At 37.9% G+C, this 19,717-nt stretch overlaps 1 protein-coding gene across 4 annotated transcripts; it reads right to left on the bottom strand.

Moving 5' to 3' along the window:
• Positions 1-7,040: 7,040 nt before the first annotated feature.
• Positions 7,041-19,108, bottom strand: LOC115453557. 4 transcript variants are annotated; one of them, XM_037438281.1, is made up of 5 exons: positions 19,000-19,108; positions 9,098-9,267; positions 8,359-8,552; positions 7,576-7,786; positions 7,041-7,263 (listed from the first exon to the last, which is right to left on the bottom strand). In XM_037438281.1, exons 2-5 carry the CDS (start codon positions 9,130-9,132, stop codon positions 7,059-7,061), a joined length of 645 nt encoding a protein of 214 aa, XP_037294178.1. In that variant the 5' UTR covers positions 9,133-9,267; positions 19,000-19,108; the 3' UTR covers positions 7,041-7,058. The 4 variants fall into 4 exon arrangements, with proteins under 4 accessions (XP_037294178.1, XP_030038130.2, XP_030038138.2 ...); XM_030182270.2 differs by lacking the exon at positions 19,000-19,108 and adding an exon at positions 9,853-10,028 and having other exon boundaries at positions 9,098-9,219; XM_030182278.2 differs by lacking the exon at positions 19,000-19,108 and adding an exon at positions 9,853-10,027 and having other exon boundaries at positions 9,098-9,256.
• Positions 19,109-19,717: the final 609 nt, after the last annotated feature.

The following is a 19,717-nucleotide window of genomic DNA, read 5'->3' as shown; positions in this document are numbered from 1 at the left end:
TGAGCACAGTGAATGTTCGAAACGCCAAATCTAGTACGTAGTACATAATATATCGATGATGTATATTATATTAGCGTTTCCCCGCTGACAATATCCAGATATATTTAGTTGCGCAATAAAATATGTCGTAAAACAGTAATTAATGGTAGTTTCATTGACGTATAAATTAACACTAAAGGATCATTATTTTGCTCATTTATTGTATTTTATTGTATGAAACAACTGCCTTGTTTAATTGCTTGTGATATAATAAATAATAACAAGCTTATATATCCACATTTAGATTTGCTTTTGGTTGTATATTCAACCGCGCATTGTTCCGTTCTCGAGTTGAATGTACCCAATAGCAATGACGATAAAGGCCTGTTTACAACTTTTGAGTAAAGCATCACATTAAGATGTAAGCCAATCATATACAAAAGTCACTAATCTATGCTCTTAAATAGATGGTAGTAAGTAAATGAGTACTATAGTTGTTTAACACAATAACTGTCAAATAAAGTACTTAAAACTTGTGAAACATCTGTTTAGTGTACTTTTCTATTGGTAAATGAAATTACAGTATCAGACTAGTAATACCAGAGATCAGAACTAACAACTAACTTACTTATTTCAGAATTATATATACCCGTAGTCAAGGTTTATATGACATAAAACAGTACTAGAAAAAAGGGAACACCGCCTAATAATACAACATATTCAAGTAAGGTAAAGGGCCCTTTTCCATCTATGGGTGCAAGTCCGTCTTTTTGCAAATACCGTATCTGCCGTACAGATAAAAGCAGCATAACATCCCCTATGTACCCTCAACCACATATTAAAGTTGTCCTTCGATAAGAACGCCCGTAATTGCAAAAAAGACTGATTTGCCCCCGTAGGTGGAATAGGGCCTGTTTTGTTTGTGTATCCTAAACATGTTGGCCGTAGCAACATAAGTATAAGAGTGGCACCACTCGAGTGACGTCTCGATCACACGGGTAGTGGGGACAGTTGGACAAAGAGAATTATAATATATATATGGAAACAGTCGGGTGACAGCTGCCGTAAGGTAAGGGACAGACTACTGGAGAGTGACGCCTGCTCTGCTGGTGTGACACCGAGCCAATCACATTGAATATAGTGCCACAAACTTATCTGGCCCGGTGGCCGAAAGAGGAACAAACGACGTCGTTGTGAAAAGTCAATCTGCATGCCATTCGCTGACGTAACAGCGACTTTCTCACCGGGCCAGATAAGTTTGTGGGACTATACCTAAGTTATGGGTACATTACAGAGCCCTCTGACTTTGGATAGAAATTTCTAGAACTAATAAATACATATTTACCAGCGCCGTCTTAAAATAAAGAAACGCACCAATATACTCAAAGAACATCATACAATCCACTAAGAACAATGCAGCGATGCGTAACATAAAATATTCGAAGGCATAGCTCGGCAAACAATAATCTGCCGAAAGCGGAATGCCGTACGGCGCATTACTGTATTCATGTATGATATTTTTATGACAAAACTGCCGAGGGCAACTTGTCAGGTGTATTTTGTGTGTCGTGGTTCAGGGTACCGTGGGCTGAGGTCATTTTCGATGTAGTTTCAATTGTAGATTTTCATTAACTTTTTTACAATTGTGAGGAACGAATGGTTAATTTTTATTACTTTATAATGTTATGGTGAGAATATTACACAAAGACACGCCTTTATTCCTGAAGAAGTAGGCAGAGTTGCAACCAGAACACCCACTTTTCGCCAAGTTCGCGTCATGGCCTTGATTGGTAGCACTATTCTCGTGTTATAGGATTTTAACTCCTTTTAGGACAGGATAAAATCAATAAAATGCTTGCACTGCTTGAAGGCAGAAATAGACAACGGTGCCTACCTAGATACAGAAACCTAGCCTCAAACCCCCAAATAAACACTCCCTTAACAAAGACCTAGCCTCATACCAACGCGAAAGGGCTTTGCACACCAAACACCTACAAAACAACTCGCTAAAACAGAACTCTTAAGCTACTCCATAACAATACATGTACAGAACCACACGTCCCCATCCATTACCAACAAATGTAGGTTAGCATATTTGCAAAAACAAAGGCTTCTCGGGCGCGGCCGCGACACGCGACCCGCCTATTAAATAGACAAAGCGTGCACTGCGGATGCGAGCCCACCGGAAGATACTATCGGTTTAATGAAGTTTATTGTACCCTTTGAGCGTGCATGTTTTTAGATATGTATATGCATATAGTCACGCCTTTTATGCTCCAATATAGGGAAAGGTAATACACCCATGACCCATTCTTCGCCAAGTGTACCATGATGTGATAGCTGAACTTATCGCCATAATAATATCAGCCCTGTATTATATACTTGCCCACTGCTGAGCACGGGCCTCCTCTACTACTGAGAGGGATTAGGCCTTAGTCCACCACGCTGGCCTAGTGCGGATTGGTAGACTTCACACACCTTCGAAATTCCTATAGAGAACTTCTCAGATGTGCAGGTTTCCTCACGATGTTTTCCTTCACCGTTATCGCCATACCAGGTAAAAATTCCAGACTTCGGGCTGATACTGAGGATTAACTAAAATTACTTTACCTGAAGCGAGAACCTGAGAGCTCAGCAAGGCAATCGTACACCACGCAGGCACCGATGCAACGTATGATACAATGGGTCTAATGAAGTTTGTTTTTTTAATACGTGCACGACAAAGTGACTCCGCTGCACTTGATGGTAAGTGGAGTGGTCTAATAGAATGTCGATTGACTAGAGATGATTATCCCTCGACAATCGCCACAATTATGCCGGCCTGTTGGAAGTGGAAATACATGGTGATCCCGGAACGCGACACTTACGTGGGCTTCTATGACGGGTTTTAATAACTTGTGTATGGTGGTCGCTATCGCGGATATAAAATATATCCTACCACCAGCTTGGTGGACCAAAACCTATCTCTCAGCGGCCCATGCCCAGTGGGACATATTATCCAGACAGTAATGCATAACCACAATAACCAAAACGATAAAATAGTCTTCACAAATCGCGAACAAACTCACCCATCAGTTCATATATCAGAACATAACTTCCGTCTGAGATGCTCTCTTATGGAACGGAACGCTTTATAGCGAGTCGCGTTACATTTTAGCTGTACATTAAAACGTTTATGGATTTGTTACTATTTGTATTTTTATAGCTGATCTTGTATTATGTGTTATCGGTTTACTCGTTAGGGATAATATACCGCATAACTAGCATTGATTATATGGCGTAAGTGCTATAATAATTTAGGATTGAAATAATCATCACTCGTCAGTCGACATAGTTTATTATTGAAATAATCATCTCTCGTCAGTCGACATAGTTTAGGATTGAAATAATCATCTCTCGTCAGTCGACATTCTATTGGATCCCACTCCACTTACCATCAGGTTCAGTGTCATTATGCTGCGCCCCTATAAAAGCTGACTTAGAGCGAGTTGGCATTTTGTCAGTAAGTGGACTTTGCTCGCGTCTAACATCGTGTTGGATTTTTCTATCATATTTTTTTTGCTTTGAATGATAAGACGAGCTTGCCGTTCGCCTGATGGTAAGCGATACGACCGCCCATAAATAGTAGAAACACCATCCATCATTTTGAATTACAAAGTATTGTTTGGTATTCTATTGCGCAAGCCATCCTGAGACATAATACAATTTTAATTGATCTATGAAGTAATGATTTCTTATGTTTACATTGAAATAAAACATATACGGTTTTTTTTCAGTTCGCCCGTGATCATAAAAGCGTAACATCGAGAGTACCAAGTGAACAAAAAAATCTAAATATGCGTAACGTCATTAAATTATCTAATAACTAATTAGTATTTTTAACCAACTTCAAAAAAAGATAAGGTTATCAATTCGACGTGTATTTTGTTTATGTTTGTTACCACAGAACTTGGCCGATTATGTACCGATTTGTAAAAATCATTTTATATCTCATAGATTATTTTTCCAAATCACTTTAAAAAAACTACTGCATATAATTATGTAGTCCAAGTAAACGAAATTGCAAACTATGCTTCCTTATGACGTTTTCTTCAACGTCTATTCTAAAATCACTCCACTCAATACAGGCCAAAACCCGGAACAAGTAAAATAGCATAGCCAAAATCATTGCCAATTCAAATACCATCGCTCGTTTAATTGCGGTCGAACTAATCTAAATTTATTAGCGGTCTGCCGTGTTGTCTAAATATTTGAATAATTTCATTACGCTTTGTTGAATAACTGAGAATTAGAGGGGCCATGATTAGACGGGACATTTGGGACAAGGGTCCAGCCCCGAACTGAGAAGACGGTAGCTTCGCGACAATTTAGAGTTCCGATTGGATTTTTTGTTGTTTCACCTTTTTGATGATTGCCTCGGTGGCGTAGTTGTATTAGTACTCCAGTACAAAGGTCTCTGGGGTTGATCCCTGGATCGGGCAAAGTGATAGCTGGTTTTTCTACTCAGTATCAGCTCGGAGTCAGGAATTAGTCTCCAAGATGGCGATAGGCTAGCCCCTGTAACATCATGGGGCGGAAAACATACGGCAGAATGTGAGTGCACCAGTTGCACTTTTGCCTACCTTTTTGGGGATAAAAGACGTGGGTGTATCAAATACCTATTTGTAAAAGAAGACAATTTTCATTCAATTAATACTAATAATGATAATATGAAAACGTCAGTATCTGAATATCCTTTACTTAGAAGAAGTCTACAGATTAATTTTTAAGTTCTTAAGATAGGAGACGGGTCGCACCAGGCGACACCGCGCATGAGCGACTGCGGACGACGAGTTAGACACTTCAGTCAGAGAAGCCCGCAGACATCCCTAATGCGCTGAAGAGGGCCACCTCGGAGTTTTGGTTGGTAGGCCGTTGCGTAGGTTTAGCTGTATATAGGGTTAGGGACTTGGCCCGGCGGTAGACCGAAGATCGTCATCAAATCGGGCGGCTCAACGCGGGGTCATAAGGCTCGGTGACCCCAACATAATCGCCTAGTCGCCCTCCACCAAGGCTGGGCGGTAGTCATAGATCACTTTCTTCCCAAAACCAAAAAAAAGGCAGAGTCAAAAAACCCAATACAAGAAAAGGTAGTACTACTGTAGAAATCTATGCTAACGACCATCGGTTGTGTTACCTAAACAATCCTATAATGGCCTCTTTCCCACTATCAATCTCTTCCCATAATGGTAGATAAAGTAGTTGCCACTCTAACACAAATTTACGTCTTTACGACTGATGATCGCTTTCCAGATGACCTAAATTAATTGCTTTCATTTGAGTATAAAAGTCTATAATTAAAAAGTCACTTCTACACCACTGATATTCGAATCTACATTATATTTGGGTAAAGCTTGTAGTAAAGAGTTCCTAGCTCTATGTAAACTTAAGCCAAAACTTCATGTTGATATAAAGTTGTGAACCCTGGGTAAAACGCATGTCGATTCCAGTCTGCTTTAATTTATTCACTTACGTATGAGTTACTGCCTCTGTGGCGTGATTGTATTTTGCTACGACTGAAATGCTGAGGTCTAAGGTTCAATCTCATATGCCTTGCTGCAGTTTTAAACACTGTCAACTGACATGGCACTATATGGCAACAACCGTCCAAGGCAATTCTTGTGCGCTCGGTCTTCGGAATGCACGCCCATGCAAGAGGGAACATTTGTCGCGGCCCTAGGCACACAGTAAAGTGTGTACACCTCATGGTTGTAACTACACATTGAGATCTATGAGGGCTTCCGAACATTTCCTGGTCTTCTCCCCTCCGCACATCTTAAGAGGCTTCCTTTTACTTTCCCCCACTAACAATACATTAAGATCTATTCGGGCTCGCGAACATTTGGCCTTCTCCCCTTCGCCCATCCTAAGAGGCTTCCTTTCTCCTTCTCCTATACTTTCCTTCCCGATATATCGCCTCCCAACTTTCCTCCAGGCCTCTGCAGTAGCAAAGCCCGAAACATTAGCAGGTTTCTCCCGGTGTTGATCGCGGGGTCCGAAACACAAAAATATGGCGACCGAGAGCTGTCAATATTAATTTTATTACATTTGCATTTGTTTATATAAGATCCAGACTACTTAATATGTATTCCAGTAGAAACATAAATATTTATCGCGGTGTCCAAAACTCAATTGGAGCCGGAATGCATTATAAAAGGTATAACAAACGCATGAATAATGTATCTGGATGTGTTTGAATTTAATTATCACAACAAATAAACTTTAAACCTAACTTAGCATATTCATTTTGTTCTTTTAAATAATGGTTGCCTTTGTTAGAGCTAAAGATTAATGCTGAATATAGTCGAGGGGTCATTAACTATTCTCTGAATTTAGTTTCCCAAAATATAATATGCAGTTAGCTCGTGGTCCTAATTAATATCTTAGGATGTTGATTCCAATTCAGTGCATACATGTAATGAAAAATCTGGGTTTATTTTTATACTTATATAGCAAAGTGACCCCACTACTCCTGATGGTAAGTGCAGTAGGGTCCAAAAGAATGTCGACTGACGTGAGGTGATTGCTCCTCCGCAGTCGACACAATTATGCCGGCCTGTTGAAACTGAATATACACAGGCTGATCCTCCGGGATCAGCCTGTATATATGCAACACACTTAGTTTTGTTGTTAGTGTATCAAAACACTTCACGCTTACCATCAAGCACCTTTTCTTTTTCTTCTTTACCTTGTCATGCCATGTTATAAATAATAACCTTAATGATTAGATGCTAAATCTCCTTAGACCCAATAATTACACCCACACTCACGCCTTTTTTCTCCGAAGGGCAAAGGCGGAACTTATGCACCCACTTTCATGGTATGAAAGAGGGCGAGCCCATAGCTATATCGGGCATAAATTCTACCCTACTGATACTGTGAAAACCCAACATCTCTTTAGCCGAGCTGGGTATCGATTGCAGTCACACCATTGTACAATTACGCCACCAAGGCAGTGGTAATTACTATAGACAAATTAAACTAGAACATCAAAGAACATAAGAAGACTAAAAATGCAATGATAATTTGAAGAAAATTTATTAAGCGTAGACACACTGGTACATCTGATCTCTTAGTTCTGATACAGCATCCTCGGTCTGTCTCCGAGCCCTGCTGCAACAGGAAGAGAGATGCTCACACGACTGCTCGTTGTGACGCCTGGCGTTTGTCAGGCTTAAGTCCAATTCATATCCCAGCGCCACAGCTGCTTTCGATAAATCTTTGAGGCTTGAGGCTATGTCGGATCTGGAATATAAAGTCATTAAATTTCATACATTATCCTGTAAAAAAATATTACAAGTTCAATAAAACTAGAATTCTTGCCAAAAACAATTATACTATTCATTATTATGACTAATTAACCCCCCCTACCTTCTCAATTCCCTTAACCATTCTTCTGACTGGGAAAATCTCGTTTACATAAAAAATCCAATAATTGCACCTAATTTGACGTGACTAGTTGTTTCATATTAATTCTACTTAACCTGTCTTGAGTATTTCTTATTACTAAGACTAATGACATATTAAAACCAAGATGTACGCAAAATATTATATTACTTCTGCATCTTTCTCTGCGCATGCGCACCGAAGGCTCTGGTGGCGTCGTACATGGTCGCTTGCATGTGGTTCCTGGTGATGCCTATCATCTCTTCAGCGTAGGTGCCCATCTTCGCAATAGATGCTCTCGCTTCTTCAGAGCACCCGTAGACCTGTGCAACGTGCTTACTTGCAAGGGTTCTTGCTGCCCTACGTTCTTCGTCGCACATAGCTACAAAGAATTAGGATGCATTTTAATAATGTATATTATAGCTACATAAATGTATAACATGTGAATGTGGATGAGCACGGCTGGAAGGGAGTGCCTGAGAAATATTGCAAATAAATGATCTGCGAAAAGGGCAGGTGAGGCACCCTTAATCGGCGTAAATGTATAAGTAGAACTATGAATGTGAAAGAGTTGTGTCAAGATTATAGTATGTGGCGCTCCATCGTTTCTACCTACCACTATGGGATGAGGGCACGAGTGTGTATACATGTAAAGGTGCAATGTTATCAGGACATACTAATTTACACAATCACTTTTAGGATTTTTGATGAATATTAGTCCACTAATAAGATGACCTAATTGTTGGTTTATGCGTTCTGCGATCAACTAATAAATCTTCATTTTCTTTGGCTGTATACCTCACTGGTTTATCCACATTTTAAACACTGGGCCATACACCACTATATTTAGAGTAGCTTCTTTGAAGACCATCTAAATATTGTAGCTAAGTTGCACCCTAGACTGAAGTAAACGTAAAGGATGCCTGATCTTTAGCATAACACGAATTGTCTTACCTGGAACCTTTAGCTCATTAGCCAAATCAGTCAGTTCCGCGTAAATCTGCTGCTTCTTCTGTATAGCTGTGTTGATCTCTTCCTTTATCTTGCGCAGGATCTTCCCTGTCATTTGTTGATATGCGTTCTGAATGTTCCTGTGATAAGTGTCCAAGAATGGTGCCAAGACCGTATCTATGTATCTTGTTATTTCACTGAAATCATTAGACTTTTGGTGACCTTGAATGCTCTTTAGTAAAATATAATTGTCGATTTCAAAAGTTATACTGTTATGCCACTCGATAAAATATAAATGCCAGTTTCTCTATTTTTGCTATTAACTCGAATGGCCTAACGTGTTTGCGACGGGGAGGAGATTGTTGTTAAAATATGGAAAAAAAAAATATTTTCCTTTTTCGCATGTAGCAGTGGATAGTGAGAGCGGGGTACACATGACTCGTCTTTATTGAAATGACCTTATTTTTTACTCTCGTTCAATGTCTTTGGTAGCCAATTATAGGTCCTCCCACGGCGTCATAAATACACATTATACCACTATAAACCAACAATATGCAGAAACTTGTATACTAATTTCATGTTCATTGTACCTAATGTAGTTACTGGGCAATATCAAATATTTACAAACCAAAAGAAAATAACATAATTCTGAGTAGTATTTTCAGTGTTTTGAACACTCGTGTGTATATATCAGCTCAAGACAATTAATTATCTCATTATTAATTAAATACATAATATATACCTGTTTCCCAAAGCCACTTGCGAACTCCTCATCATCGACCTTCTGGTGGAGTTGCCCCACCGCTCCCGGAGCTTCTCCAGATGTTGATCTAACTCAACCGGCCGGTGCTGCCATGGTGGTATCTCAAAACACAAGCCGCCATCTTGTCTTAGGTGGTTGCTGCGGTATTGCTGGAGATATTATTTAGAGTTTTTGTAGCAGACGCTGCATGTGGGTGAGCCACTTAAGAAGTGTTCACCGCAAATCATGGCCATTACTAATGGTTCGTGAACTTCTGTACATAGGTATTTTAGAAATATTACTATATACTACCACTCTAACATTGTAGGAGGCCACAAAAAAGCTAACGCGTCAATACCATACACGAGATTGTTGTATAGACGCGTTATGCTGAACTATGTATTCTGTAGATAAAAATGGAACCCTTATGGCTTAATATATTTCAAGGGCAGTCTTAGCTACTTGGGCGCACGTGGCGAAAAATTGTCTACGTTCTTTTCTGGGGACCTTTTTTGAGGTCTAAACAGCATACAGTCAAATCTGACAATGACAATTGTATCAAATATATAACGCCCTCTGTGGTCCTCGGCGTTCTTCCCAAAACTCTAATATTAAGCATACGTTAAAAATAAACCAAGTCTACCCAAAACTTTGTATAATAGAACAATATATATCTTAATTCTTCCCCAGTCTTCAGACATCCCAAATTCCCACAATGTCCAATAATTAGAATAATATTTCACTTTAATACTAACCCGGCAACTAGACGAGAACTCCACAGACGCGGTTGAAGTTATGAAAACTAATAAACCAAGATTAATAGCAAACATTCCAGAAAACATCTACTCAAGTTATTAATCTTCTTTATATTTTTATATTGAAGTAGTCGTTTAATTACATGCCTCAGTGAAATGTAATGAAGAAAAGCAACTACTGTCGTCTATACTGAATATAAGATTGAGCAAACTTAAGCCAATACCGAATAAATATTAATTGTTAGATTTGTATGAAATTAGGCACATAGCTTATATCCCGAATCAAATCATGGAGTTTTTTATCTTGATAAAATGCGTAATTCCATTTGAGTTTGCTTTTGTATTTACTCTTGCTTGCATTAATATCAGTTCCCCAAACAAAAAGAGGTCTATAATACTTAGCAATAACGTAGTTTCTAGGTGTAGGCAGAGGCACTACTAGTGCACCTACTTTTCACCGTGCGTATTCCGTGCTGATGTGATAGAGCGAGCCTATCGCCATATCGAGCAGTAGGCTGATACTAAGTACAAAACCCCAATATCACTTACTTGAACCAGGACCGAACCCGAGACCTCATCACTCCCGTACCATAATACAACTACGCCGAGGCAGTAAAATTTTGGCTGGTGGTATATTATACATCCGCCCACATAGCACCATCGTACACATGTGGTTAAAACCCGCCATAGCGGCCGAAGTAAGTGTGTCGCGTTCCGGGATCAGCCTATATATATCCGGTTCCAACAAGCCGGCATAATTGTGTCAACTGCCGAGGTAATCATCTCTCGTCAATCGACATTCTATTGGACCCAACTCGACTTACCATCAGGTGCGGCAAATTTCCCGTGTTCGTATAAAAAATAACGGATTCAAACATAACTTTATAGATAGACCTACAAACGGTACACGCTTGTTATAAAGTAAATGTTAATAAATTACTAGCCGGAGCTATAAAACCCCTAACGGCCCTAAAGGACGTGCGCGGGGTCAAACGCATTCACACAATAACCTCAAAACCAATTTAGGGCCTCTGAAATAATCACGTTATTGTGTCAAAAGGGTTGAACGGTTAAAGACTGGTAATATCAGATGATTAATTAGGGAAAATCGGTTAGGAATTAATACATTAGAGGTTATACGAGTTATGGATTAATGTCTGGAATTAGACCAATAGGAATGTATAATTGTAGGTACAACTAATTAAAATCGACTTTAAAAGTTATTAAATTTTGTAGTTAGCCATGGGCGCCGGGAGGGGGTGCAAGGGGGGGGCACGTGCAACTGGAACAAATCACAATACAAATAACTGAATGACAATAGAAACAATGGACCACAGAGGTTTTATTATGGCTTAATATAATCACATACCCGCGCGAATTTAATTTGAAAATAAAATGATATGTAGTACCTACTTATGCAGATGCACCTCCCTAAATAATCTTGGAGGCACCCATGCTGTCAGCCACAAAGTAGCTGAACAAATTCAAAACCGTTTTGACGGATCATGGGGAGTTCAAAGAGTACTCTATAAATTTGGACTGGCTAGGGAACCATCATGAATCTGCAAAGGGGAAACCCCAGTAATTGTATTATACATACTCCTAGAATGTCCAGTCTATGTAAGGAGTGTTTCGAATTGGAAAATTATGCACACGAAAAAATAAAACAATAGCCTAGGAGATTATTTCATGGCCGAATGACAGCAACATTTACTTATGACATACGGAAAATTAGACTAAGTCCTGTCAATAGAGGAGGCCCGTGCTCGGCAATGGTTCAGTATATAATACAAGGCTGTTATTGTATTATTATAAAGTTAGAATGAGAAACGGCTCATACATGTTTTTAAATAAAAGAAACTAATTCAAGCGTCATGGGCGGTGATGACTGGTCGACAATTCCGACTAAGAATACGTGTCTGTTTTATAACCTGAGCCCTGTATTATAAACTGTCCTAATGCTGGGCACGGGCCTCCTCTTCTACTGAGAGGCCTTAGTCCACCACGCTGGCCTAGTGCGGATTGGTAGACTTCACACATCCTCAAAATTCGTATATAGAATTTCTCAGGTATGCAGGTTTCCTCACAATGTTTTCCTTCACCGTTAAAGCAAGTGATAATTCACAAAGAATACACATAATTAATTAGAAAAATCGAAGGTGTTGTCCTTGGGATTAGAACCTGCGGACATTCGTCTCGACAGTCCGTTCTAGGCTATCGCCGCTTTTGTGTCTGTTTTGCTGTCTAGCAGTGGCGAAAGGTGAAATTTTCCAAAAGGGAAGCCGAAATATACATAGGTACTAATATGCATAAATGCGGTCTGCAGATCGTTCTAATTCGATTTTAAATAATTAGAAAAGGGAAGCCGGCATGAATCGGGTTATATGGATCCTTCGCCACTGCTGTCTAGTAATTTAATATGTCTCGCGTAAGTATTTATAATGTTAATAAATAAACAAAATATAAAACCATCCTTCCTGCTTGCCCTTATAAAATAGCTCAGTAAATCACTTGGGAAACTGAAAGCTTTGTACATATATTATTGCTAGACACGTCTGCAAACTTTAAAACTCTTGGTGAATTCACAGATGCGACTTACATAAAACAGTGCATATAAAGTGCTCATAATCTTACGAGAAAGTTATCTATGTTGGTCTCTTATAGTCTGAATACCAACACTTTATCTACTTCTGCCCTCAAGCAACGCTGTTGTGTTCAAAAACCTCGTTGTGTACCTATCCTTTTTATTTCTAGGTTAGAATTTATATACACCCAAAAGTTTTAATTACCAAAGAAAGTGAGATACGAGTATATAGAAGAAGTAAGACATTATAAATATAAAATCAGATTTTTTGTTTATATTTAAATGATAGCTATGACGAATTAATATTCATAAATCAGTCATAAATCTTGCATAAAATTATGGACAACACGTACTTAGTAAGTAACAAATACTATGTAGATCACACGTTAAATTGAAGTTCGTCGATGAATACCAAATGTCAGTAAGAGACAATTTTTGAAAGAATGACAATTCAATATGGTAAGAATTATCATGTTGTATGAAATGACTAATGAAAGCTAGAAAACTAGAATTATGAATCTTAGCAATTTTTGACTAAAAAACTACCTTCTTAAATATAATTTTATGACATCGTATTTAGGTTCTTTTTATAAATAAATATTCAGTAATTTTTTTTCTTTTTCGTATTAAAACGAATTGTGTATATTAATTGAGGAATAATAAGTATTGTCCCGATATCATTCTATATATAGCAATATATGCCTTTATATATACAACAGTCAAATATCCAAATTGTTTCGCAAATCACATTAACGATAAATATTATTATCAGTACACTAAGGTACAATTTCCTTCACACACTTACAAAAACGAATATTTAAAACAGCTAGATCTACTAAAAAAAATACTGTCGTCATCAACCGTAATACTATGAACATCTGACCTAATTAGAAAACATAAAACTAATGGAAAAATCCGAACCGAAACAGGTACGGAGGGTGAAAAAAATTAATTAAACGCATAATTAATTCAAGGGATGTTCCGACGCTGGCACTCAGCAAATACATTATCGGACACTTACAGATCAAAGGAAATTACTTTAATGCTTAATATTTGAGTTATGGAATATAAAAAGTATTATGCTCCTATTACTCGTGGCTTTGTCTGCCTACTATATAAGCTTGGAAGTGTCATCGCAATTGGTTCAAGAGTTTCTGAGGTTAGACAAACGAAAAGACGCGAGAAATAATTATTAGTACAGATTTTTGGAAACGTGAGAATTCTCTGTATAAACATAGAAAGATATTTAAATTTCTAATCAGGTTTAACGCTGGACCGTAAGATCAGTGATCCCATGACCGCAAAGTCGCCTTAGAGGTTGGAATGTAGTGAAAACTGTATTTGAACCCGAACCTAAAGCTCCATCAGAATCATTTTAAATAGACCAAAGAAAAAATGTTCCACTAGGAAGACTTAATATTGTTTCATACATACTCAATAGACACCACATTTGTCAAAATATGTTTACTAAAAACGACTATAGAATGGGACATAAAATGTATACATACTTAGTTGGTTAAAATACTTACCCTTCCTCGCTTCTTAGTATTTGAATAAAAAGAAACCTATGTGAAGATTTAATAACGTGCTTTAAGACAGCCTCTCACTTTAAATTAAAAACAAAAAAAAATCAACAATCTAAGCAATTGCACTATTAAAACTACCACATTATTCCCATGAAAATGTTCTCCGCATATATTTTGAGGTAGATTTTGGCGGTGGTGAGTGAACGGGTTTTGAATCTTGTAGTAATGGCTGACGGAATGTTTTGCTTTGGTGTTGAAGTGACGCGGACATTGGGGTAGGATGTTGTATGCAGTAACACCGCAAATATGAGGGACTTTATGCAATGAATGGTCTGAAATAAACTCGGTGGCGTCGTTGTACTGCATGGGCGGTACGGCAACGCTCTGGATTCGATTCCCAGGTCCGGCAAATTGATATTTGTTTTTTCTTCTCAGTATCAGCCCGCAGTCTGGAATTTATGCCCATCCAACACCTTGCATTACAAAGTATTGCTTGGCATTCCACTGCGCTCGCCATCCTGCGACATGAGATATTAAGTCTGTATCCAGTAGTTACACTGGCTACAATATGCTTCAAACCGGAACACAACAGTGACTATACATTGCTGCTTGGCGGCAGAAATAGACATTGCGGAGGTACCAACTCAGGCGGACTCTCACATATGAGAGATCTACCACCAGTATTTGCATTGCGAATGCTGTCAATCACTGAGAGTTATTTGTCATGCTGTCAAAAACCTAACAATTATGTACAATTTATATTGTCGTTAATTCTCTAATGTTTCGCTCAACTTCCTTTTTTTCAACGAAACAAAAAAAGAATTAGCGAAATTGTTCCTTCCGTTTACGCATGATGGGATGACCGAAGGAAATAACTATTCATTTTAATATATAAATATAGATTAACCCCCTTATTCTTAGACGTTTTTTATCTAAGGACGGAGCATTGCTGTGATAACAAGTCTGTTTCTTAGTGCTGACGGTATGGCAGCCTTCGCAGTGCGTAGACATAGGGCCATTGTGATTGGCTAATATTGAGAAAAAACACCAATCTAGTTGGCTGTCAGATAAACAAAGGTGAACAAACAGCAACCTATCAGATAAACAAGGCTGATATACAGACTTATTATCACAGTAATGCTCCGTCCTTAGATAAATAACGTCTATGAATAAGGGGGTGAAAGATTCAATTCTTATATAACGGTTATATTGCATCATTTTTTGAAAAACGATTTCCATCCAACATCAATGGCAAAGTGCGATGCAATATGACAAGAGCGCAGCCGCGCAATGAACCGACGAATGCACCTGCCCGCATACGAGAGAGGTCGACGACCTCCCCCCGCCCTACATCTCATAATCATCGACATCGTTGTATATCAAAAGTATTTATGTTACTAGTTATTATAAATGTTGTGTATCTACGAACTTAGTTCTTGAGTATGGAAAGCAAGACTGGTCAATATAATGGCGACTATCGTACTAAATATAGCCTTTTTTAACTTGAAAATTGATGGACGAGATGAGCATGCCGATCGTTTGATAAGTGATACTGCCATTCATAGCCATTGTATCAAAAAAAAATAGAAAGGGAAGAATTTTTTAGGCAATTTAAACTTAATAAATTAGATGTAGGTTTGATTCAGTCCATCCTGTCGTGTCCCAGGACTGATGTGGCAAAGCGGCTCTGTAATTTAGCGACCATCATCTAGATATGTAGTTTGTACGTCAATTTCTCAATCTATGTAATTTCTACTGTATGATACAATGGGGTTGGTATGTTCTTGTGAACAAAAACCCTAAACAAATAATAAAATAAAAAAAAAAAGCCATTGTATCATTCAGAATTTTGAATTACAAACTGTGTGACACTCCGCTGCGCATACCCTGATACAAAACATGTTCAGTCTAATAATGCCCAGTATACGCTGGCTTCAATGACCTTCAAACTGGAACGCAATGCACACTGCTGCTTGGCGGTAGAAATAGACGTGTGATACTCATTGAACGGCCCCTCGCGTACGAGTGACTTATCAGTAAAATTGTTTTTGTAGTAGCGTATTGCGCGAAATTGCCTACGGTTTCGTAATGTTACATTAGAAAATGGCAGTTAATAATAAAATTAAAAAAGTGCATTGTTAATACATCAGCCGCTGTGTCAGAACATGATAACATCCATGCATATTATTTCATTTTTTTTATATCCTCCTAAGACATGGTTGTGTAAAGTGGTATGAGATAGCCATCTGTTGCCATTCAATACTTTATCTTGACGACATCACTCATACCATCAGATGCTAACAATAATGTCATAATACTAACAATGATAATGTGAAAACGTATCTAAATATATTTTACTTTTAATATCTTAAAACAAATGTCAGATGACTATAGAATTTTTTGTTCGTAAACCTTGGTGGCTTATACATATGCTATTCTGGCAAAAAACCTTTTATTTGTTTATTTATGTACATTGGAACTATTTTGGAAAATCTCGTTTGTCTGAGCCAAGCTTCGAACAATACCTACACCGAAGATACGCGTATTTACAGCGGCGCGGAGACCTCGTTCCTCGCAAATGAGGTACACTTTGATTCGATTCGCGAGTACACACACGCACGTTTATCTCCATGTTTATTTTCCAGGTATCGGCTTTTCCTTCATATTTTCTGTCATTCTGTGAGGAGTATTTGATAAAGGATTGTACTGATGACAAATAGGCTATGTCGTTTCTCAGAAACTTGGTGAAATTCATTTCTCATAATGGAGTTGTAGTATGAACGGCAGGTATAACATTTCATATTATATCTGTATCAGAAAGTATAGGTAAAAACCGACTCGATATTGACTTGATAACCTTCGGGGAGATCATCACGATCTTATGTCAATATTCTGTCCCACTGCTGGACTCGGGTCTGCTCTACTATTGAAATGGATTAGGACTTAGTCCACCACGCTGGCCTAGTGCAGATGGGCAGACTTCATATACCCTTAAATTTCTTATAGAGAACTTCTTAGGTATGCAGGCTTCGTCACAATTTTTCCTTCACCGTTAAAGCAAGCGATAGTTCACAAATACACACATAAGTTTAGAAAAGACAGAGGTGTGTGTCCTTAGGATTTAAACCTACGGGCATTCGTCTCGGCATTCCGTTCCACTCCCAATTAGGCCATCGCAGCTTTTTAATACATGCTCAGTACCATAAAATTATTTTAAATGCTTCTCGTACTATGAAGAAACAAGAAGTACAAGAAGATAAGTTCTCAACAAAACAATGACTATCAAATGTTTCACCAATGCCTTGACCATTATTAATATTCTACCAATCACAGTACACCTGGTTCTCGTGGTAGCAGATCAGTTAAGTTAGCATAATTTTTAAACAGTTAGGAATTTAGACAATACAATAAATCTAGCATCACAAAATACAAAACAATAAACAAAAAGTATTGAAAAAGATTTTATAGCAGACTCTGAGGCCTCAATAAATTATCTTAGTAATAAATATCATTCAGTTTGTAACGGCCAATAAATTGAATGGAAACGAAAAGAAAGACAGAAAGCAATTTCCAGAAATCTTATCACATAAATTGTTTTCTTCGTATGGAAAGATCTAGAATGACGGGTCTAATAAAATTATTTTTGCAGGCTAATACCAGAATTTATTTGAAAATTTAAACTTGAGAGAAATTATGTAAAGAAATTTTAGACTAGTTTACGCTTACGGTTCTGCACTCCTAGCCTCTTGTACTCGCCATTGTTTCAGAATAAAATTTAAATATATGAATCAATGAATAAATAAATTTCTCCTAGCCGAACTTCGAATTTTTCGAATTTTTTCGAATTTCTAATCTCAACGGAGATCAACCAAGTACGCAGAAGATATTGTAGTACACAAGTGTGTGCGCAATACACATGTGCACTATCTGTTCCTTCACTCTCATGGTTCGGTGAGACAGCAATCCGACATGACCGGAGAGAGATCAGGCGCAGGACCAAGGGCTTTACGTGCTTTCTTTCGACTCCGAGCTGCGAATGTATAATTTTTAAGATGGAAAAACGCAGTCTAAATTATTTTGGCTCAACAGGGATTCGAACCCATAACCTCAGCGTGGTAGTCGCACTCAAAAATAATCCCAATATATACAGTTGAGTAAAAAGAAAGTAGATACGACAAAAGACAAAGAAATTTTACGTTTCTCACAATTGCATCTCTCATCTTTTTCTACAGAATGGTCAGAGACCATTAACTCCCTACATTTAGTTGACCCACGTAAACAAAATTCCACTACAAACTCATCCAAATATACCTCAATTTTCGCAGAAGTTCCTTCGCGAAAATATATCACTAAACAGGGGCGAATGCAAAAATCCCCCCGAATCTCAGAGAGCGCGCCAATAGCAGTGGTGTCTCAAAAAAACCAACCAAAGCCTATATTTCATTTGGAAGCCAGTGCGCCCGCAAACCCGATAAATCCAGAGATTTCTATTACAGATAACCATGTTATTCTTTCCGTATATTTAATTTTATGTACGATATTCTCGGTTCGGGAACACTTTAAAGTTGGTAATATTTTAAGGTTAGGTTTGTGAATTTAATAATACTGTGTCATTTTTAGGGTTGGCTTACATGTTTCTTGATGGTAATTAATCAAGAAGTCAAAAGTAATGAAATTGTGTATTACTGAATTTTAAAGAAGTGGCAGTTGTTAAAAGAGCGCAATAAGCGATATGCAATCTAGCTGGGTAGGTACCACCGCAATATCTGTTTCTGCCGCCAAATAGCAGTGTGTAGTCACTGTTGTGATCCGGTTTGAAGGATATTGTATCCAGTGTAACTACTAGATATAATAAGACTTAACATCTAACGTCTCAGGATGGCGAGCGCAGTGGAATACCAAACAATACTCTGTAATTCAACGTGTTAGATAGTGTTTCTACTGTTTATGGGCGGTCGTATCGCTTACCATCAGGCGAATGGCAAGGTCGTCTCGTCATTGTAAGAAATAACAAAACAAATAAATATTTTTACATACCTAAATGAATGTATGTATACGTACACCAAATGGCTGCAACGATTTTAATGATTTTTTAAATAATCTTCATATTCACCCAGTGAGTGATTCTATAAAGGATGGTGGCTTCAGATCACCAGCAGTCTGACTAGATTATAATTAGTGCTAACCGTTCGAAGGCGCGAATAGCCGATAACGAATAATGAAATAACTAGGTAAAATGTAGTATTCATAACCATTATCATTAAATATCAAAAACATTAACGCTATTTACACGGTAGGCAGATAATATATAATTCATATAAACAAACAGCACAGCGCAAACAGCTTCAAATAACCAAACAAACGAGCACTTCAGCGGATCGCGTTGGTCCAAATTAAATTTTAGTTAGGATGTTATTTACGTTTTAAATAGCGCTTTACCGAAATAATGTTCTATATTCAAATTAATAAAAAGTGTTTTTAAAAAAAATACAACTGAGACAAGACTTACAACCGTTTTTAGATTCCAAATTCAATTTTAAAATGAGTCATTTGTACGCATGTCAAAAAATTCTTTGTTCTGATTGGTCCATTTTTAAATATATAAAGAAAAAAGATTTTTAAAAATGGCGGTTAGTAAATTTCACAAACGATACAATACAAAACTTGAAATGTTATGTAACGTCGCCGGTCTTACGAAGTAGCCTTAAGCGGTTCAGAATGGTTAAAAGGTGGACAAAACTCAATCCCAGCGCAT

The sequence above is a fragment of the Manduca sexta genome, chromosome 13, assembly GCF_014839805.1.
Source record: "Manduca sexta isolate Smith_Timp_Sample1 chromosome 13, JHU_Msex_v1.0, whole genome shotgun sequence".
NCBI lineage: Eukaryota > Metazoa > Arthropoda > Insecta > Lepidoptera > Sphingidae > Manduca > Manduca sexta.
Note: the sequence above shows the minus strand (reverse complement) of the source record. Positions and strands in the feature narration are given on the sequence as shown.

Coding starts and splice junctions, on each gene's coding strand:
- LOC115453557 (XM_030182263.2), bottom strand. CDS start 9,939: ATGTTTTCTGGAATGTTTGCTATTAATCTTGGTTTATTAGTTTTCATA. Junction 8,553..9,097: donor CAAGTGGCTTTGGGAAACAG/GTATATATTATG, acceptor TAATGATTTCAG/TGAAATAACAAGATACATAG. Junction 7,264..7,575: donor GCGCAGAGAAAGATGCAGAA/GTAATATAATAT, acceptor TTTATATTCCAG/ATCCGACATAGCCTCAAGCC.